Source organism: Tachyglossus aculeatus, chromosome X4 (genome assembly GCF_015852505.1).
Source record: "Tachyglossus aculeatus isolate mTacAcu1 chromosome X4, mTacAcu1.pri, whole genome shotgun sequence".
NCBI lineage: Eukaryota > Metazoa > Chordata > Mammalia > Monotremata > Tachyglossidae > Tachyglossus > Tachyglossus aculeatus.
In genome coordinates this window covers 39614939-39637180 of record NC_052098.1, presented here as the reverse complement: position 1 = coordinate 39637180, position 22242 = coordinate 39614939, and the positions used below count along the sequence as shown (strand labels likewise).

The 22242-nt window shown below is 44.4% G+C and overlaps 1 protein-coding gene across 1 annotated transcript in view; it reads left to right on the top strand.

The window, feature by feature from the left end:
* Nucleotides 1–13271, top strand: part of PRDM6 (PR/SET domain 6) — an 87222-nt gene extending 73951 nt beyond the window's left edge. Inside the window, exons 6-7 of the mRNA XM_038770069.1 lie at nt 6415–6591; nt 13157–13271. Of these exons, the coding sequence (XP_038625997.1) occupies nt 6415–6591; nt 13157–13271 (292 nt within the window). The remainder of the gene's footprint in view (nt 1–6414; nt 6592–13156) is intronic.
* The last annotated feature ends 8971 nt before the right edge of the window (nt 13272–22242 follow it).

Below are 22242 nucleotides of genomic sequence, written 5' to 3'. Positions count from 1 at the left end.
GCTAAGTTGAAACACACCAAGGCTAGGCAGGGATTCTGGTCCTAGGATTGGTTCCATGGGATCTGAGGTCCCAAGCTCTGGCTGGCAAGAGGTTAGGCATTTGAAAACTCTTCCCCACAGTCACCCGCTGAAGTGGGGGAGAGGCCAGAGCAGATATGTTGAGGCAGAGACTGTGTGCTCCGGCCCTTCAGATTTTCCCATTGCAAGGAGGGGAATGAATCACCAGAATTGATGTCAAGGTGGGTACTTAGAAATGCCCAGCACCAGAGAGGGTCTCTGATTTTCTGACTGGGAATGGACTTAAGGTCCTACTAGCAACAGGAGCAGCAGTAGAAGGAGTAATAGTAGTAGTCAGTGCTTTGCACAAAGTAAGCACTTAACAAATGCCATCATTCTTCTTCTAGTAGTAGTAATAGTAAAGACATTAATTGAGCCCCCATTTGGTGCCATGCACTGCACTAAGTGCTTGAGAAAGTGCAACAGAAGCATGACAGATTCCCTGCCCAGAACTTCTTCCCCTCTCTTTTCCCTGCTTTACATCTTTCTCCCAGCATTCTCCAACAGGGTAGGGGGAAGACAGTCTATAGATCCATTCAGATTGGGTCCAGGGATTCCTGAGATTTGGGGTTCCCATGAGGTCTTGCCTAGGCCAGGACAATTTGATCCACTATTCCTCGAACCAGGAGTCAGAAATCCCTTTTCTCTTCTGTTTTTCTGCTGCAGAAATTCCCAACAATCCTATTTGGGGGGCACCAAGAAGGGGTAAGCAAAAGCCTTCCATCATGGTGAATCATTTTTCCAACAAATGCGTTTTCATTCTTTCCACCAAAATGTTTCTGAGAACAACCAGCTTTCTTTTTAGTTTTGCATCTTTCTTTTCGGTTTTGTTTTTTCTTCCCTTGTCAATTGTCATGCACAGTGTGCAGCATGCTGATGGAGGCTGGATGGTGGTTAGTGTTCCCCCCCCACACACACTGGCCCCCAACCTCTGCCAGCACCTCTTCAGTGTTTATATCTGTGTACTTGATTCCTTGTTGGTTAGCACGTATGTGACTGGATGTAGCATTGATGGAGGGAAGCAGAGGCCATCAGGGGAGAATTCTGGAGATTTTTCTGTCCGTACTGTTGCTCTTGGGAATGTAGCGAAGTGGTTGGGGTCACGGTGGAATGTCAGAGTGAAGGCTAGCATCTTCCCAGTCTGTACTCTCCACTTAACCTAGCACAGTCCCATTGTAGCTTACCTGAAATATTTTTCTCCTTTCAGAGGGCAAATTCTTTTCTCGCTGTACAGCCTAGTGGTGTGCCTAAAGGTGGAGCTCCCTTTGAAGGAATTGGGAGATCAGCCTTGGGTTTATCAGATGTGCAGCAAGATGCAAATATATCTAGTAAATGGGTTCAGATGAAAGCAGGAGAGATTGTGGCTGGGCATGAAGAAGAACCTCCTGACTCTTGGGGTGATAAACAATGGAACTGGCTGCCAAGGGAAGGTGTGGAGCCTCCATCCCTGGAGATCTATAAAGGAAGAAAAAACATTGTCTGTCCTGGCTAGATTAGTCTTTTCAGCTCTGGGATTCCAGGAATCTATGATCCATTATCCTTGGGGATATGACACTGTAAAATAAGCTTAAAATGGGATTAAAAGTACAAAACCAACCCAAATAAAATTGGGTACATTTTTCAAACCATGTGTGTGTGTGTGTGTGTGTGTGTGTGTACTGCAGAGTCTTGATCTATCTAACTAGAGGAAGAAATAGCACCAGATACTGTGGGTAACAAATGCAGCAAAAGGCAAGCTTTATATGTACACAATTTTGAAGGGTTTTATGATCATGCACTGGCTTTATCAGCCACACCCACACACACTGGTAAAATCTCACTGTTAGCCGTGGCATTTTCCAACCTTACGGCAGATATTGTGTGCATTTGTGTGTGTGTTTGTGTGTATCTGTCCCTCAACAGTCAGAGATAGTAAGGTCAATGGGCACATTTAAAGTAAAATGAGTGCCACATTTTAAGAAATGCCCTGAAGTTATTCTTTGCAAAAGAATGATTAGATTGGTCCAGCAGTAGTAGATAATGCCACAGAGTGTACAAAATGAGACTGGCCTCTTTCCGCTTAAAATTTTTCCTCACCTTGTACTGGATCGCCTCCTTAGTTGCTTCTCTAGGGAAGAAGAAGGGAAAGCTTCGGTGATGCTGTTGATGTCTTTTTGGGAAATGGGCTTGATCTGGTAGATAATTGGTCATGAGGCAGAAATAATTCCCAATGGCTCAGAAACCAAGACAAGGTTTTTAGTGCTAAGCCACAAACCCCTTTCTTCCAATCCTGATGTCAGTAATTGCACACAGATACAGTTTGAGAGCTGCATGCTGGAGCTGAGACATTTCAGTCCCCCTCTCCCCCAACCCCCTATTCTCCAGACCTTTCCCTCTAGCTTTGGGCCAGAAGAGGGGCAGAGACCAGCATCAGGAGATCGAATACTTGGGGGAAGCATTTCTTCCCTTCTCCCTTTCACAAATATCTGCTAGAAGACCAGTGTAGCCCAGCACCGAGAGAGCTTCATTGCAGGTGGAAAAGCAAGAAGAGGTTTGTGTTTGCTTTATGCTCTCCTGCTGTGTAGCTGAGTGCTTCACCCTTCCCCTCTATGTCTTCTTCTCACTCCCTGACACTGTATTCTGGTATGTCTCTGTGCACATGATGAGTCCCTCTCTATATCTCTGCCTCCCTCGCTGTCTCTGAGCTTTTACCTCTTTCTTTGTATCTGTGTGTCTTTCTTTCTGGGTGCTTCTCTGAACGTCTTACATCCCAATTCCACCTTAAGCTAAGCTTCTGGCTGCCATCTTCCCTGATTACTACAGGGTTGTGGGAGATCACCGAAGAAAAAAATAGAGAAAGAGAGAGGCGAACAGTAGGATGATTTTCAGAGAGAGGGGGCAAGTGGCAGGCACTCAAAAGTTCAGGAAATAGTGTGTGTGTGGGTAAATTATTTTTCAGTTATGAAGCATCAAATTGGTGGCAGGGGTTATCATTTCCAGGGTCACCTTGGTTTCAGAGCAATGCAGTATTTTTGCTGTTGAAGTATAGGAAAAATAGCCTTTTTGCAGAAAGTAATCTGAAGGGAATGGGGAGAAAAAGATGAAACAGAAAAGTGCTGCTCCACCCAAAAAGTGGGTTACTTATGTTAAATTTTACTAATGTTTGATTCAGAGGAGTGTGGAGGGGTACGGGGGTGAGGGCAGAGAAGAAAATGAAAAGACTTGAAACTAATTTGTTTTGATTATTTCATCTTTTAAATTCCCTTAAAATGACCTTCTTATCTTTTAAAACAAGCAACAGGTATGGATGTAAAGAACAACATGAAAAGAAAAAGGAATGTTTTAAGAGGTAAATGCCAGGGAGTTAGATGAGATAATGGAAAGAGTAAAGTCGAGGAATGGTTTTTCCTAGGTCATGATTAAGTGCTCCCTTTGGTAAAACTCACTAAACCGGGAGGAAACTCCTCAGACTCTGTCCACTGAAGATTCAGTCTTGAGGTTGAACTGGCCAGAAGTTGACTGAAAAATCGATTGACATGTTAGCTGGCAGTACAAGAAGTCTGGGACTGGTATCTTGCTGCCCCCCTCACATGTTCACTATCGCTCCCAGGACTGGGGTGGAGGCTGAGGTGAAAGATTTGCCCTCCCCCAACAGTTCCCTGGCAAGTTTTCATCCATGACACTCACCTGCTGGTGAGCAGAGGGCTAAAACCATGTGGCTTTTCTCTGTAGGGAGTTCAGCAATGGAAGCTCACAAGTGGAATGGGCAGCCTTCCGCTCAGTCACCTGATCCAGAGGGAAAACATGGACATTAATTCACCACATCTTTTAAGTTCCGCTTTGGAGTTTAGCGAGCCAATTTGGCTAAATCAGGTAGCCATGATGAAAATGCTAGGTACACACTTCTATTGTGGTGGAAGCTTCTAATCCTGACACCTCAGAATGAAGGCCTCTATGTTGATAGGTTTTTCTGGGATTGACAGGGTCTGCTGTTATTCTGAATCCAGAGGGGGCTGCTGAACACTCAAACACATATTCTGATCTCTAAAAGCAAATCATGAGAGCCTAGCCACCTGGCATCAAAGCCAGCTCACCGAACTAAAGAGATAGACAAGAAATTGGGTTGGGCTGGACTGAAGCAAGGGGATAAGAATCAGCTAGTTGGTGCTTCCTTGATTAGGCCTGGCCTGGGAGACTTGGGAAAGGCCCACTCATAAAATAGGAACCAGGCAGAATGGATAAATTCTGGAAAGCGTTAGCAGATATGAATGTTATGGAGCAGGGCATTCTGGGTAACATCTGAATGATCTTTTAGGCAAGAAGTATTTTAGAGCCAATTCCTGCAATCCCCCTGATATGTTATTCTGCTCAGAATTACAGGATTAGAGCCTCTGTTGGTAATTTCTACTTTTTGGCTTGTGAATGTTCTGCTACTGTGACTTTTTACTTACAAAAGGAGACCTTGACTTCTAACTTTAGGAAATTAATCTCAGAAACTTTTGACAGCATAGTTTGGGGAAAAAAAAGAAAAGATGAAATGGTTTTAGTTCGTGGCTTATTGTTTATTGTGGTAGCTATTAAAAATAGATAACCAGAGGCTAATAAATGTTAATGGTCCCTTTCACTATTAGAAAAATCAATTGTCAGATGATGTAGCATATATTAATATATTGTTTGGGGTTAAAAGTGCTTATTCTCTTCAGTATAATTAAAAAAAATTCCCAAGAGATTCATATTTTCCTAAGGAATCCTTTAAGCTTAGTGATAGTTTTGCAGAAGCGGAGGAAAACAAAAGAGCATCTGGTCTTGTAATTTGAACAGAACCCATCCTGTTTGCTATTGCATTTAAATTTATAGGTTTTTTTCCATATCACCCATGCTATTATGATTTTGAAATGGAAAAATCTCTAATTTGTTGAGTCTATAGAAACTTTACATATGCATGTGTGAGTGTGTATGTGTTTGTGTCTGTGTTTGTGTGTGCGTGGGTATGCATGAGTGTGTATAACACCTATTTATGTATACAACTTGTTTGAGAGTGGTTAGATAGATTTCCAAATGTAAGTAATTAAAATTATATAGTATTGAGTTATTGACCAATCCTAGGCTATTAATCAAGCTAAAAAATTCTACAATCAGTGCTCAGTGCTCTGAAGCACTGTAAAATAATAGTATTTGTGATCAGCGATGCAAATAGCCACAATTAAGCAGTCAGTTGACAAATGAGAGGGTACACTTTATTTCGCACTTAATTGAATTGTTGTACATGCTTGGTCACCATTGTCCGCTGCCCCATCATTTGCTTTTCCAGCCATTTGAGCATTCACATTTGTTAAAGAGAGAGCAATTAAGTCTGCCTTGGCCATTGGCTGTAGAAATGCAGACAGTGAGAGCAGAGCTGCAGGCGGGGCTTTCATGCAAAATCATTAATATTCCCCAAGACAGATTTCTAATTTTTTAAACAAAAACTTTGATAAACGAATTAGACTCTGTCAGGCAATTATCCAAAATGTCATAGGAATATGAAAACTCCACAGGTTTCATATCACTCATCAGCTCCTGCTTAAACAAGCAGAAGGACTCTCATAATGGAGACAGAATTTTAATCTATTTTATGAAAACCAAAATTGATTTGCTTTTCTCATGCTATGCAGGACATTCTTTGATAATTTTGCTAATTATTAGTTATTGGTCATGACTTCCTCCCATTTGCTCTTGCAATAAAACCAGTTTACTGCTGTAATAACAGCATCCTACCTCTTTTCTGTGGTTTAAACCCAACATTATCACTTCCTTGTTAGATTAATCAGAGAGATAAAAGCCAGAGGAGCAAAGATGCTAAAACTGAGTCTTGGAGTTAGATTTCCAAGGCAAAGAGGAAAGAGGGTAATGTTTGGTCTATAAATGTTCACTTGAGTTTTCAGACAACTCTGGAGACAACTCTGACCCCAGCACCAGGGAACCTTGGAGACACATAAACATGTCGAGCTGCTTACGGAGCAACTCCTCCATACACGCAAGGATTATCTGTGCATTTGGATCGTGGGCTTTCCAAAGAAAGAAGTTGGGCCCCAAATATCAGTTTTAATCTTTGCAGCTCTGGACCCCTGCGGACTAAAATAAAAGTGAATCCTTATCCAGTGCCCGAAATGCTGGGAAGCACAGCTCCAGCCGGCCCTAGGCTATTATCTTCCCGAGAGATGTGCTGCTTGCAATTTCTGCAGAGCCAGGGTGTTTGTGAGGAGTCCTCATCCAAGTCACATACCACTTCACAAACCTGGGGGCTACAACCAAAATCTTTGGGCTCCCCCCTCGAGTCATGTACTCCTCTGGCTGAAGTGGGAAATAATCAAGGAGTGGTGTCTCTGTTTGTTTCAGACCTTACCAGTGTGGACACTGCTCCCAGTCCTTCTCCCAGCCTTCTGAACTGAGGAACCATGTGGTCACCCACTCCAGTGACCGGCCTTTCAAGTGTGGCTACTGTGGCCGTGCCTTTGCTGGCGCTACAACCTTAAACAACCACATCCGGACGCACACCGGGGAGAAGCCCTTCAAGTAAGTAACCGAGATAGATGCCAAGCACCTTCCTCCTCACCGTGTATTCCTATCCTGCCCTCTGAGAGGGACAAAAATGTGTAGTAGCTCTCAGCTACCTACTCATATAAGCCAGGAGGTCAGGTCCTGCGGAAGCTCCAAATCTAGGCTCCCAAAAGATCCATATATTTGGTGATTGACATTAGGTCATTGTGACTCAAACAGGCCTTCTTGTAGAGTCCTATCCAGCCTGAATGAAGGCATACTTCTTTAGCTCAACAAGGGCTGGGGAGCCTTCATTTAATGGCATCTTAATAACCATTAGGAATCATCTTTGAGGATTCCTAGTGGAACAAAGAATGGGTTAGGCTGCCATTTTGCAGGTTTGAGGCTATCCTCTATCCCTCACCTTTCTCCCCCAACAACTTTCTGTTGAAATGATCTGAATCCTTCACAACAATTGTCTCGTGGCTGTTCAGTGGGTCTTTCAGATTTAGAATCATTATGCTGATGGAAAAAGCAAAAAACAATCAATCAAAACCCCGCCTCCCAACAACATAAAAAATTAAACCCAAAATCCATCACAGTTCTTGTGGGTAGTGGTTCTGTTGCTTGCAGAAGAGGTGGCTCTGAATATAGAGAGACAGCAATAAGGGAACTGCTGAAAATGGAGGTATCATGACTCCCACTTTTACTTAGAGATCAAACAGCTGCCATGGAGACCTGGAGCATGAGTTTAAACCACCAGTCAACCCGTAGAGTCCACTGAGCTGCTCTTCCTATCTGGACATAGAGTTCCTTGTTTTCTTCCTCATCCATAACTTGGCCATCATTCATTCATTCATTCATTCAATGGTATTTATTGAGCACTTACTGTGTGCGGAGCACTGTACTAAGCGCTTGGGAATGTCCTTTCCAGACTGCTGTCCCTGATCGGTCTTTGAAAAAGGTGAAAGCAAAGACCCAGAGGCCCATGGATGGCTCCCCTCTCACCAAAAGACAAATGGCTGAAGGGAGAAAGAAACTGGTTTATGGGATTAAGGCCCTACTCCCTCTCCCAGGCCTGATGCAGGAAAAACCCAACCTGAACCATCCAAGCAGGGTTTCTCCCATTGAATCTTCCTGCCTCTGAGCCAGAAGGCATGGAACCAAGTAACAGTCAGGGACCAGCTAAAGCAAAACCTCTCTCTAACAAAAAACCCATTTAGCAGTTTTTCATTCACTTCAGCATCTCACCATGTAATTTAATGATAGAGTAGTAACGTTTATTGTGTCCACTTGATGCAGCACACTGTACTAAGTGCTTGGAAAATACAGAATAACTGACATGTTCCCTGTCCACATAGAGCTTACCCTCTCACCGGGGACACAAACATAAAAATATTTACAACACTGTCCAAGTAAAGCAACCGACAGGACATGTACACATGAGTGGTATGCCCTCCCCACAAAGATCTTCCATAGAATGTTATCCAGAAAATGTCCTCTTCTCCCGTCCCCCAACCCCCAACAAAACAGTGGTCCTTTCCATTTCCTTAAAGTGGTCTTTCTCTGTTTGGTCCAAAAAAACTGGTGGGTAAATGCTAGTGTAAAGGAGCAATGAATGGAAGCTTTTGCCTTCACTAGCATCAACTCAAGAACAGCAAATCTTCTTTATACCCTATTTCTCAGTTTGGTATTACATAAAGCACTAAGGCACATATAGGAGAAACAAATCTATACAATAATTAATATTTCCTGGATTTCCTGAAAGGAAGAAACAGACACAGAGTTTGGTGAAAGCCATTTAAATCCCACATAGTCAAAAGACCTACCAGTGGCTTGGCTTGGATAGCTTGGGTAGCTACCAACCTGGGTATTGAACTGTGTAGACCTCACTGTGGGGAAGAAAACACAGCCCCTAACTCTGAAGGCTAATGGCCATGTTGCTTTGGGAATAAGTTCTGTCCATGTAATATGGGCCAGGCTGGGGAATCTGAAGAGGTGGGCCTGGGCCCCAAAAGTCAAACAAGGGCCAAGGCTCACAAGCTCATTGATTCTGATCTAGCTGCTGTGTAAATAGATTTTAGTAATTCATTTAAAACGTTTCAAGGTGAACATGGAAAACAGATTTCTATGAATGTCCAGGCATTACTTTTTGTGCAATCTTGTTGACTCCATTCAATATTTCTCCATAGCATCCGGTTTTTGTCATGTTTCCAATATAGCTGCTATTTTGACTTCATTTGAATTCATTTATAGTAGTATTTTGTTGGTTGCTGGCTGTCGTTTTCTCCTTTTGCTGATGTTTGGGGACGACATTTGTTTACTTGGAAAACAAGAGGGAAATGGGTAGCAGGAAGCAGATATTTCCTTTCCTCTTTCTCTTGCATGGGTCAAGCTGAGCATTTGTCTTCTACTGCCGTGTTTTAAAGGAAGAGGGGTAGGCTCACGCCTTTGAGCAGTGCAAATCTGAAAGGTCACCTGGGAAACTACAAGACCCTTTTCTCCTTCTGCCCCAGGGTTACTGAAAGGAAAATCATTCCCTTAATATAGAACTGCCCTACCAAAAGGATTGCCTGAACGCTTTTCCTATGGGCAGTTCCATATGTTCAGAAGGCGTCTTTTTGCCACCCCATAAAAACAACATTCAAAACAACTGTTCAATTTTTAAAAAAATTTTACTACCTATCGTATTGGAGATTGGTTTGAATGGTATCACAAGAGAAGATCACGTATTTGAAAGCCTGTGATTTTTCCCCCAACATTATGTTTTGGTGCCGGAGGCATGATCGGGAGTCACCATTGTCCCATTCCACTCTTCCACCCAGTAAGCAATTGAGCAGACCCCTCTTGATGTGGCAATAGTCTTTCCAGCCACCTGGAAGAAACCATTACTCTTTGCTTGACACATGAGAGAGAACACATTAGCACCCAAGTTGGTCCCTCAACCACAGAAGAGCTTTGTTGGGAAGTGGTTTGGGTCTGTGGATTAGGAAGGTTGGGGATACACGGTGACTTTAAAAGGCCAATTCCTAGCCTGGAAGGCCAAAGAGCTGAATTTCCTATCGAGCTCCGCCCCAGGCTCCCATTCTGATCAGCCCCAATTCCAGCCAGAGAATCCACCTCGCAGCTTCTTGGCCTGGTGTTTTCCAAGCCCAGCCCTTGGGTTGGAATGAAGTTTTCAAACAAGATAGCCCCAGTGGAAAGCTGGGGGAGACTGACCTGTTTTTGCTGCTGCTCTATTTCTAAGGGATTTATCATAGCTAGGCATCCAAACAGCTCTTTCAAATGGGCACCAAGCCCGGGTGTCAGTTTGAAAAGACCCTGCACATCTGCCCTTCCTCCATTCTCTGCCATTCACACCATGCTCCTTGGGAAAACCTCAGTTGGCTACTTGTATTAGAGTGGTCAAGGCTTGTACATAACCTTATACACGGCCAGATGATCCGGCTGATACTTATCTTGCAAACTCAAAGGGCACAGAGACCGATCAGGGTAGTGGCCTCTAAGCACAGCTTCTGTCTCTGAATCTTGGTCAGAAAGACCAGTTAGAAGAGAACTTAACAATTCAGACCCTTTCAAACGAGGCAGGATTGAGGGCGGCTCTATAAGAAGAGGGAGGCGGGGTCTTGTTTCCTTCCAGTGAGATAGTCTTCTCCTGGGGAGCCCTTCTCATGTCCTGCTTGCTGTGGCAGATCCCTACCCTCTCTTTGCTAGTAAGATTCCAACCCCAATCACCAGCCACTCACAGTTAAAGATGACAAATCGGTCAGATACACCTTTCATTTGGGCAGGAATCAGAGACTCAGTTTCCTTTATGTCTTTGCAGATATGTTAGAAACTTCTTGCTTCCATCTTCTACTTATTCCCCCTGCCAACCAATTCTAGCAGCTCTTTCCCTAGTCAGAATTTGGGGGTTATTGGGGATCTCACAGTGACATTCCACAGGTCCCAGGCCCCTCTACCCTGGATCGTTGTTGATGAGCCCATGAGAAAGGATTCCAAGGAATATTTCTCTCCTCCTCACTGCTCTCCTTAAACATTATTTTCCTTTTCCACGTAATCTGTCATACCTGTGTGAAATTCAGGAACAGAACCAGGTCTGGGGCCCATCTACTGGGGATGGGGAGGGGTGTGGCGGGTCGGGGGTGAGGAGGGAGGAGTGCTGTTCACTAAGGGTCAAGTACCAACCCTAAAAAAATTCTGCTCATTTCAGAGTTTGGTTTTTATCCTTCAGGGAGTAGATATTTTAATTTTCTTTTCTTCTGAAGACAATAAACTATAAAGACATTTTCACGAAGGAGATTTCTAACATCTGGAGAAGGTAAAACTTCTACACTGAGGCCTTATACATAAGCAGCATTTTCGGGAATATCTAACTCATTCCACAGCCAAACATTTAAGGCAGCAGTGGAACTAGTAGAAGACTACTACTACCCAGACTACTTTACCCAGCCTGCCCTCCTCCGGGGAGACATTGTGGTAATAAAATGGAAAAAATCCATAATCTTTTTTTTCATCTGGCATCAGTTGTAACCCACCCTAGGTAAGTAGAAAGAAGCTGCTCCCGCAGCTGTACACAGATCACCAATTTTGACAATGTTTTCATCTCACATCTTTCAGAATGGCCATAGATCTCTTTTGAGAAGTAACTGTGTGCCTAGTGTCTGCACAATTACATCGATGAGATCCTTACACCTGTCTTGTAGGGAAATCCACATCTACTTACCTTGAGCAGAAGTCAGCAAATGGCAGGTTTATGTGAGCTACCTGTAGGGTACTTTCTGCTTTCTTTGATGCTGATACTGTGAGTTCTATATATACAAAGATATGGGGAAAGCAAACTTCAGGTCTAGGTTTATTGCTCTGCCTCAGAATTGCCCAAGCAAACCCTCACACTGAAATTGATTCTAGTGCCTTCATGATAAAAAAGGAATATAATAATTTGAAAGTTTGTCAAGCAATGAAAGGTAGTATATTTTGACACACTAATCCAGTAACTAATCAGTTTTCTAATAAACAATCAGGAATGCACTAATGTGTCATCAGCACTTCAGGAGCTCTGGAGAGAGGACGCTCCCCTCAGAGACCTTAATGAATACACCAAAAATCATTAGGTAATCAATACTTCTGAGTTATTTTCATTGAGCTGATAGGCCTGATACATTAAAGTTGACATTCTACATTTGTCAAGATCACAGTGCAGTTTTTAACAGTGGAACAGCCTGCTAAAAATATTCCTGGAAAGACAATCAAAGAAACACAACTTATGCATGCTGCCACCCTCGTCAGTTCCGGGAACTTGATGAATGAACACAGTGTATAATATCTGTGCTCTAGTCCCGTATTGCCCAGCTCTTTCCTAAAACATCCCAGAATCTGGAGTGCTTGATTTCTTTCTGTTAGACAAATCATGACTTCTGTGGCCAAGCACTTTCTGTAACGTAATGGAAGAGGAGAAAGGCCACAGGACACCTGGGTTCCCTGAACCTGAGGTAGAAGATGAGGGATTGCCTCCTTCTTGCTGTGTTTTTTCACTCCACATGAGGCCTAAAGCCCGGGGGCTACACCGAAATGAAGCCTTGGGCTAGTGAAGGCTCTCGGGGGCTTGGACCAGCACTTGTTTTCCTCTGTGGAATCCAGGTTGGCAGTGAAGTCCAGTGAAGGAGGGAACCTGCAGCTTCGTCAACCTGTGTGTGTGGGTGGCGATGAGGGAATAGCTGCCTCCCCGAGCCTGATGCCCCACCCCGCCGCAGCCTTGTCCCCACTTGAGGGTGCAACCTGGGGCTGGTTTAGCCCAGTTTGTGCTTCCTTTTGGATTGCACATGGAACATGCATCCAGGCGGTTGGGTGTGGCTCCTTGAGTGAGGACCGAGGGAGGGTGCGACTCTCTGAGTCATCCTTCTTGTTTGGGTCAGGATCGAGAGACACCCCCAACTCCGATCCCATCAGAAGCATCAGCCCATCATTGCATCGGTCGTTAACATCAGTGGGGCCGTGCTCTGCTAGCTTTTAGGAGGCCCCTAAAATCCTGTGAACACACTGGACCGTGTTAATGTCACCAGCTGCTGTTAAAACAACCACTCCCCCCCCGGCCCCCAACGACCCCGATCAGTACAAATAAGTGCAGTGATTCCTCTGGTTTCCACATGAAGAGATGATCCTTCTGTGGCCCAGGTGCTTGCAGGAGCTGAATTCCTGATTTGAAATTAGCAGAAGGTGAAATTCTATTTGTCATCAATTTCTCCCCGGGGTTACAGAGCAGAAAACTGCAGACAAGCTGCTGCTTTGATGGCTCACTCCTAAAAAATCTCTTTTTGTTCTTTATCTATTTGAACTGACAGTGATCAGAGCTCCAGCAGGACAGGCCTCTCTGGAGAAATCACCTTCCCTGCCTATTGACAGATCCCTCTGTTCTGAATCAGACAGGCCTTGTCCCGTCATAGGCAGCAAAGGCCTTGGATGGAGCCACCAATTAAACCTCTTGAGCCGGTAAAATCTGGAGCCACTTTGGAGTGTCCATTCTGATTAGGCACGGTGAGACAAGCCCTCCCCCTCCCCAGGAGTAGCTCCTAGTCTCAATTTTCTCTCTTGCCTCCACCAGGTGCGAGAGGTGTGAGCGGAGCTTCACGCAGGCCACCCAGCTGAGTCGACACCAGAGGATGCCCAATGAGTGCAAACCAATAACAGAGAGCCCAGAATCAATCGAAGTGGATTAACTGATTGACTGGCTGGAATTAAACTGCAAGGAAAGTCATGATTAAATGTCACGGACACTTAAGCAAAACCAAAGATTTCCTCTGAGCAACTTTCAATCAGCCCCAGAAAACCAAAAGCAGGAATAAAATAAGTAAGATGTTAAGAGATATTGATCCTGGCATGGAAGGGAGACCAGGAAAGAGATTATTTATTTATGACGAGGGATGAGACTTCTTTCAGTCAGCTGAGAGACTAGTTGGACAGCCAGCATCCCCAATGCCACCATGTTTTGCTTTCCTTCTAAAATGCTTTTTAACTGTTATTTAATTCCAAAGGCAGGATTTGAAGGGACTCTTAAGCCCACATCTGTGACTGAGCATGTCCAGGGGCTAATCGGTGGCCACCTCCATTGTCTAGTAGCCCAACTCGAAGTTCCCTGATGAAGTCCTGCTCTCCGCTAGCCCGTGGGATTAGCCAAGCCCTGGCTAGCAGCTGGAAGGCCCGAAAGAGGAGCTGTAAGCGGATGCAAGACCCGTAAACTAAGTCAGAGCCAGCATCCAAACATGGGACATGACATTTCCCTAGCTCCTACCCACCCCATGGGGGCACTTCTTTCACTTGACAGCTTGGTCCCAGGGTAGGAAGACCTGGAAACAGAAGATTGTGCTACGTGAGAAATAAAAGGAACTAAGAGGACCACCTTTTGTCCGATCAGAAGACAAACTCATTGAACTTGCCGAGCTTTCCTAACCCGGTAGTGGTGTTCAGAAACACCTAGGTGAGAAACTTGCTTTTCAGTGACATTTTAGCTTTTACCGCCCGAAAGTAAAGTTCTTCAGTATGAAGCCAAATGGAAAGTAATGTCACAAGTATTGCTCATCACTGGGGTTCAACGCCAACCCAACCCCAAAGCAATAGCTCCTTGCTCTCTTCTTCTCTCCCTCCCCCATTATCTGTGTGTCGGCCTTTTCAAGGCCACCTAGTTAATCTCTCCGAGAGTCGGAGTAGGCATTATTAATGATGGGTTGAAGGAGGAAGCCTAGAGGAGAACATGCTCTATTTGAATACAGTGGCCTGGAAGTCTGGTACATTCAGTAGTAACTCATGACATCAGTGGGAACAGCCTGAAGCAAATTCTTCTTTCAGGACTGAGTCATGAAAAAGAAAAAAAAGAATCTTTTTTATAGGGGTGAAATCCCACACCTTCAAGGTTGAAGGAGATGCTGTTCACATCTAGCTCACTGGGAAGTGAAGTGAATTCTCCTGACCCTGTGGGCTGCAGAGCAACGGCATCTTCTGTGGACCATGTGGTAGCTCTTTGGGGTGTGGGGATGGGGGGGGGGGCAGGCGGGGAAGGGGGTGTCTCAGCAGTGGCTTTCCTCTCAGTTACCATCGAATGTGGCAAGTTGGGTATTTCATGTGGGCTCCCATGAGAGCAGTCAAGAAGCAGGTATCTGCTACAGCTTTTGTACCCATCTATCCAGGAAGCTGAAGCTTAACAATCTACCTCTGCCCAGATGCCAAGGCTCCATTCCAAGCACCTCTTCTGAGTCTTTCTCTCAAGGATTCTCTTGGTGAAAATGACCTCTGTGCAACATTTCATTATCATTCAGCTCCCTAGTGTTAGCAAGAATTCAACTCCTGCGGTGGATCATGATCATTGCCTCTCCCCTTCCCTCCCCTCAACTGAAAAGTCGAACACTTTGGCGACCTGGGTTAGAGAGGCAGAAAGTTGACCTGGTTTCAGTTTATGCTCTGTGTCACTAACGCCTGCTTCCATCCTCATTTACTCCTCCCCCTAGAACATTGTTCCCTTGCCCTGTGCCACAGTTGAAAGAGAGTTGGGTACAGTCACTGCCCTGCCCCATTACATTTCTGGTTGTTCTGAAGAAACCATCCTGCTGTCGAGAGCTGGCCGATTCAAACATTCTGGCTCTTGATTGTTCAACTTTCAGATCATGGGTGGCTTTGTAATCCTTCAAGCAGATTGTTATGCTTCTGTTTCTGTTTTGGAAAGGTTCAGCCTCCAAACTCATGGAGACTCAGAGGAAGAAGTGTTTTGACGTGGGGCTCCCTCATTCAGGGAGGTATTAACCTTTGGTTAAAACAGTCTGTCTCTGGTGGAAAGAGCAGTTTGGAGGTCCCCTGAAGACTGAAAGTCAGAGGAGAATGAGACAATTACTATCTGACCACACACTGGCCAGGGGCACTGTCTCACAGGATGAAAATGTCAGATGAATTGTTGGAAGAACTAAGGGAGCTGAAGAGTTCCTGAACTTGTGTCAGTCGCATTGTTTGTGGACTCCAATGGGCAAAATTTGCTTCAGCCAACCTCGGAACCTTCTCTCAGCCTCCCCCTCTCCACTGTTCCCTCCCAACATGCTGCTGGGGGAATTGGTGGGGAGAAAGAGAGAGAGAGAGAGGAGAGAGAGAGAGAGAGAGAGAGAGAGAGAGAGAGACTCAAAACACGATTCATTTTGAATTGTTCTTGCCACAGGATGCCTTGCTAACTTGGCGACAGCAAACAGTTTGGCCCCAAGCGACTCTTCAAATGTACTGATTCCATAATACCTTATTTTCCCTCTGTCATTAATTTAAATTGTTGGCATCCCCTCCAACAACCATTGGAAAGGAAATGTCTTCTGCTTAAACAAATAGAAAATGGTAAAGCCCAGCATTTCAGGCATGATCACATTATGTAACTACTTCCCAGTGGGTGGCTGACTGCATTCTAAGTGGAATTTAAATGTTAACTTGGGATACCAAGAGTTTGGGGAAGGAGCAGTAAGAAAGGCAATGGAGGGCGGATCATCTTGGTGAGCATTTTTACTAATAACCCTAGAGGCACTTAGTCATTTGAGAAAGACCATCCCTGAGCTAGGAAAGCACATGATGAGGGGTAAAGCCATCTCTTACCTCTTCCAGAATTCAGCTGCATAGCTGCATCCATTCATCACTACAACTAATCTCTCTGAAATCATAGATGACAGGACAATAACCCCCACCCCCACCCACACACTTCAATCTAGGGCTCAGTGTGCCAACCTAAATGACTTCTTCCCATTCCCTATTAACCTGGTTGGCCCAAAGGCTGATAAGTGAAGTAAAGAAGGATGGTGGCCTGTTGGGAGCTGGACAGCAAGTGCCCTGAAAGGGGCATGCCCAAGTGGCCTTCTTCCCCTAAACCATATTTTAAATCGTGTTGCTTTTTCAAAACGTGGAAAAATTCCATTATTTTGACAAGAATAATCTTATGCTTGGTCAATATTTGGAGCATGCAGAACAATCCTTGAATGCCAGTTTGACCCATATAACAGACTAATGTGAGAAGCAGCCTGACTTAGAAGCAGCGTGACCTAGTGGATAGAGCATAGGCCTGGGAGTCACGACAACATGGGGCATAATCTCGCGTCTGCCACATGTCTGCTGGGTGACCTTGGCCAAGTCACTTCACTTCTCTTTGCCTCAATTACCTCATCTGGAAAATGGGGATTAAGACTGTGAGCCCTATGTGGGACGTAGACAGGGACTGTAACCAACCTGAGCAACTTGTATTTATTCCAGTGCTTAGTACAGTGCCTGGCACATTGTAAGTGCTTAACAAATACCATAAACCCCCTCCCCTCTAAGAAACTGAGGTTGGGACTGAGGACTCCAGGGTAGTAAGGGCTGATAATCATAACCACACACCCAGGTTAGGTGGGCCAAGATAGGAGTCTTACTGCTTCCTGGCCACAGCAGGGTTTCCCCAGTTTGGAAGTGTGGCTGGCCCCAAGGGATTTCCTCAGATCATTCCCTTTCCAGGGGCACCCCCTACTCTTTGTAGCAATTTCCTAACAACCAGAAAGGGGGAGCTGGTCTCTTTCTTCCATTTCCCCTGTGGCACACAGTCTCTGGCTTAATACAGTACAGGAAAGCCAGCATTGGGTTCCTGGAATGGACCTGTGTGGCATTTTTAGAAGATGTAACAGTCCACCATTAGTTTGGTTCTCACATTTAAAAGTCAGAACTGAACAGCACAGGAAATCACTGTCTCTCCCTCAAAGTGGAGCCTATGCTCGGACCTGCTTCCTCTAACAGAGCCCCTGAATTCACACATTCTTTAACATGCATTCTCAAACATTTAAAATCCAGAAAAGAGAATCAGTCGACCAGTGGTATTTACTGAGTGCTTACTGGGTGCAGAGCACTGTACCAAGAGCTTAAGAGAGTCCAGTATGATAGAGTTGGTTGATAAAGGTGGCTCACTGGAAAGAGCACGGGCTTTGGAGTCAGAGTTCATGGGTTCAAATCCCGGCTCCGCCAACTGTCAGCTGTGTGACTTTGGGCAGTCACTTCACTTCTCTGGGCCTCAGTTCCCTCATCTGTAAAATGGGGATTAAGACTGTGAGTCCCCCATGGGACAACCTGATCACCTTGTAACCTCCCCAGTGCTTAGAACAGTGCTTTGCACATAGTAAGCGCTTAATAAATCCCATTATTATTATTATTATTATAAAGACTGTAATTTTGGTTCATCTCACCCAACCAGGAGACAGCCCCATTTTGTAATTGAAACCCTCACTTACTTCAGATCAGCGATGATGTATTTTACAAGAAGGGGAGCTCCAGAGCATTTTGAGCAAATGCTACCTCTGTGGTGGAGCATGTTCATGGATGCAGCAGGGTGATTTGGACAGAGATAGTGAAAAGACTGCATCCATTCAGATCACCGAACATTCCCATTGAGGCAAGCCAGGTCTCTATTGGAAAACAGTGAGCAGAATCGAGGCAATTATCTGAGTATTTCAGACCCTGCAACAGCCTTGGACTGAATTACCTTGATTTGAGGGTTCAATGATCTGCATTGATTGTCTGGTGGAGATCTGCTCTTGCTGTCCTGAAGTTACCCCAAGACTCAATCCACCAATCAATGAGTGGTATTTATTGAGCACCTACTACACACAGAATACCAAGTGTGTGGAAAAGTACTGTAGAATTAGTAGATATGACCTCTTTCTTCAAGAAGCTTACAATCTAGACAGACACTAGATCCCTCCAGGGAATGGATCCCATCCAATGGAGAATGTAAAAAAAAAAGTCAAAAATCTACTCCAGGAAATGAGGCTTTGTCAACAGCCTATCTGCTCAGTTCAGATTACATCTTCCCCTAATTTACTGGCCAGAACTATCCAGGTTGGCTGTCACTCCCCAAATTAATTAGACTGTTTCTACTTGGCATCATGTGGACCCAGCCCCAGGAGCAAACTTATTCTTATACTAGAAATAAACTATGCTTGGAGGAACCAGGGAGAGAAAATGAAGGAAAAAACAAACTTACTGAAGCTGGAGAAAATCATTTTCCATAAAATGTTGGGATAATTTTTACTTTTTCATATGGTTTCAATTTTATTTCTTTTGCTCTTCTCCCACTCCTGAAAAATAATGAGAAAGATATTCTTTAGGTATTTACAGGAGACACTGGAAAGCTTGTTAGATGGCTAGCATTCTTCCTAGGTTCCTCAGATCAATCCAAACTGACTTTTTCAAGATATGCTCCTCATTAACACTTACCTCCATCGTCCCCATGGCCAATGACAGCCAGGCCTCCAGGATAAATAGGATGCTGGCAGCCCATCCAAGATGATATACCATCCATTAAATGGTTAGCTGTCAGGATTTCTTGCCTAGAGAGAGACCAATCAATCAATGGTATTTATTAAGCACTTACTATGAGCAGAGCACTGTACTACGTGCTTGAGAGAGTGCAATACAACAGAATTAGCAAATCGACTTCCTGTTCTTTCAAAATGGCTAGTGATAACACACTGAACAGACGTCACTTTTTCAGTAGGGGAGGGCAACCACAATCCTGTTTGGCATTCAAACAAAAAGGTAATCCTCAACTTCTTAAGCAATTGGAGTGGGGCAAGTGGGCTAGAGGGTGCCGTAAAGCCTGCACTTCATGTCTTTTGGGGTCTGAGTGTGAGTGCATGCATGTGCTTATGATTGGGAAAAGTCCTGTGCCCTGTGCAGCACGAACTCCCCTCAGGACTGTGCTCCCCCAAGGCTGATACACTCAAGCATTATAGTGCCCAGGAATGTTACGGCACAAGAAGATGTTGCCAAGCCAAGCCAACCCAACCCAGGTGGGACCCACTGCCCTAGACCCTCTGAAAACCTATCAAACACCTAGTACCATGCTTGGCAAAGAGTATCAATCAATGGTATTGATTGAGTGCTTACTGTGTGCAGAGCACTGTAGTAAGCACTTGGGAGAGTACAGTACAATAGTGTTGGTAGAGATGTTCCCTTCCCGCAAGGTGCTTCCAGGTGCTCATCCAATATTGATATTGTTTTGCCAGAATCATGCAGAGCAGGGTAAAAGTCTTCTTGAAGCCTCAAGTCTTTTTGTTGAGAATGCTGTCTCAGAATCAGATTTCCAGACACAACCATAATTTATTTGTAAAACAAGTTTGTAAAAATAATATCAAACACAACTCTGAAAATGCCTGGTGTTATTGGCTCTGAATGTGGGGATCATTGTGCAACCCAGGCTGCTGGCAAACAAAGTTTCAGATATTGTATTGCTTTGTATGAGGCAGCTGCACAGTGCATTTTTAAAAATCTGACACTAACTCCTCAAAAAAAAAAAACCCCAGCAAAATCCTATGATCCACTTCCAGATCTGATTGTCCAGGATCTGAAGACACAATCTTCTGGAATACAGCCGCTACACAACCGGAACTTGAAAAGCATAAGCAAGTTATAAAGCATCATACATCAACTGAACAAAATCTAGAACTTCTCTGCTCTGACAATGCCAAGGGAGAGTTCCTTTTCAGGCACCATTGTAGTCACCATGCAGCTCTGCCCATTATAAATAGTCGCTTATGGCTTGGATGTGGTACAATTGTGAGTATTTCAGTCCTCAGCAGACGTAATACTCAAAGAACTAGGTAATGTTCTCCAACTCAGCCTGGGGCCTAGGCAACATACAAAGAGTGGCCCACATTTCTCCCAACATGGGGACCCAAATATATTTCTCTTGGGAAGACCTGGGTACTTCATGAAAGAGCATACTCAATAGTGTCTCCTCAATGACCACTGGGAGATTTTGCTCCCGAGGAGCAGACTTGGCGAGGTGACCAGATGTCACCAAACTGATTTCCTCTCTCTCTCTCTACCCAGGCTAAGGTGTGGATCCCCTTACTGGTCCTGTCTTTGGGGCTCCAAATGACCCACATGTGACGGTTGAAAAAAAATGTTTAACCCTCTATGGCTTTGGAAAGGCATGCTCAGCCAGGGCTTTCTTCAAACAGCCTTTTTTGGTTTTGTTGCACCAAAAGTACCCTTCTGTACAACTTTTCATCCAAAACAACTTTCGAGGAGCGGTGGGAGGGGGCAGGGTCTGGTCTCCTTTCCGTCTTCTCTACTTCTGGAAGCTGGGGCTTAGTCAGCCCATCTGAAAAGTGCCAATGTTCTCTCTGGGGACTGGTTCCTGGTGTGTGTAAAGTTTGCTGTCAGAGTGTCTGTTGTGATAAGAGAAATAATGATGCTGTAATTAGAACGGTAAACAGCTTGCTTGCATTTTTTTACTTCATAAAACTGCATCTTTGTTTTCCTGCAAAGGACCAATTAAGTCATGGACATAGCTGTATTCTTGAGATATAAACTGCAAAGATTACATTGTGTTTCAATGAGAACTAGGCACATGTTTAAAGGAAAATGACAAAGAAATGTAAATATATTTGATTAATAAAACATTTCTATGAAGACTTGGGCTGCCCTCTGGTTGTGTCTTTTAAAATACACATAGACCAGAAATGCAGAAATGGAGGCGTGACCAGCCATTTTTAAACCAGAACTCTGAACAGCCAAGATTGGAAAAGGCTGCCCAAAGAATGCCAATTATCTAAATAAACATCAGTTCTCCAACTGACTGGTTTTCTGCAGTTTTGACTATCTGAGCTAGCCCCAGTCTTCCTTCTTTGAACAATTGGCTTTCTCAGATTTGGTTGAAATGCCTGGCTGGGCCTTTTCTTGTTTCATTTGTGGGTTTTTTTATGGTATTTATTAAGCACTAACTATGTGCCAGGCACTGTACTAAGCTCTGCGATAGATACAAGGTAATCAGGTTGGACACAGTCCATGTCCCACATGGGGCTCACAGTCTTAATCCCCATTTTACATATGAGGTAACTGAGGCCCAGAGAAGTGAGGTGAGTTACCTAAGTTCACACAGCAGACAAATGGTGGAGTTGGGATGAGAACTCAGGTCCTTCTGACTCCCAGGCCCGTGCTCTCTCCATTAGGCCACACTGCTTTTCTGGGGAGGGGGGAAAGATCCAAATTGAAAGTTCCCATTCTCCTACTAGTTTTCCCTTTCACCTCCTCAGTGGTAGTACTTTGGCCCTTAACTTTCTTGAAACCCCATCTAGTGGTCCAAGCCAGAGTATGCCACAGTGAAGATTTATTTGATATTTGATCTCTCTCTGCTCTGCAAAGGCCTCCCTGTGTCCTCTGCAATAAGATCGTGCTACAGTGCGCTCCACCAAAGAGCCATGATTAGCCCACCAGTCGCCCCCTGTTCCACTTGAAAAAAGATCACTTGACTATGAGACAAATATGTCAGTTTGTGTTGGTTTTTAGGTTACATGACCTTTTCTATAAGCACCAGAATCACCACGGTAGAATGATTGTGCAAAACTACTGTACTTGAGAAAATAAGCAGGTAATTGGCCAGCAGGCTGCCTGCTGGTTTGCAAGTAGCGTGGATAGTCAATCATCTGCAGCGCGCTGCTGCGTGTGCCAGCCGAGTTCTTTAAAACAAGAAATTGTATTGAATCCTGCTGCTTCCACCCTACACCCAGTATAATCTGTCATGAGCTAATGAGATACAAATGTTTCTTTGAAAAAGAATTAAAAAAGGAGGGGGACCTCTGGGGCAGGAGTGTGGTAGTAGGACCTGGGAGGAATATGAATTTCATTCCCAAGATCTGTGCAGATGAA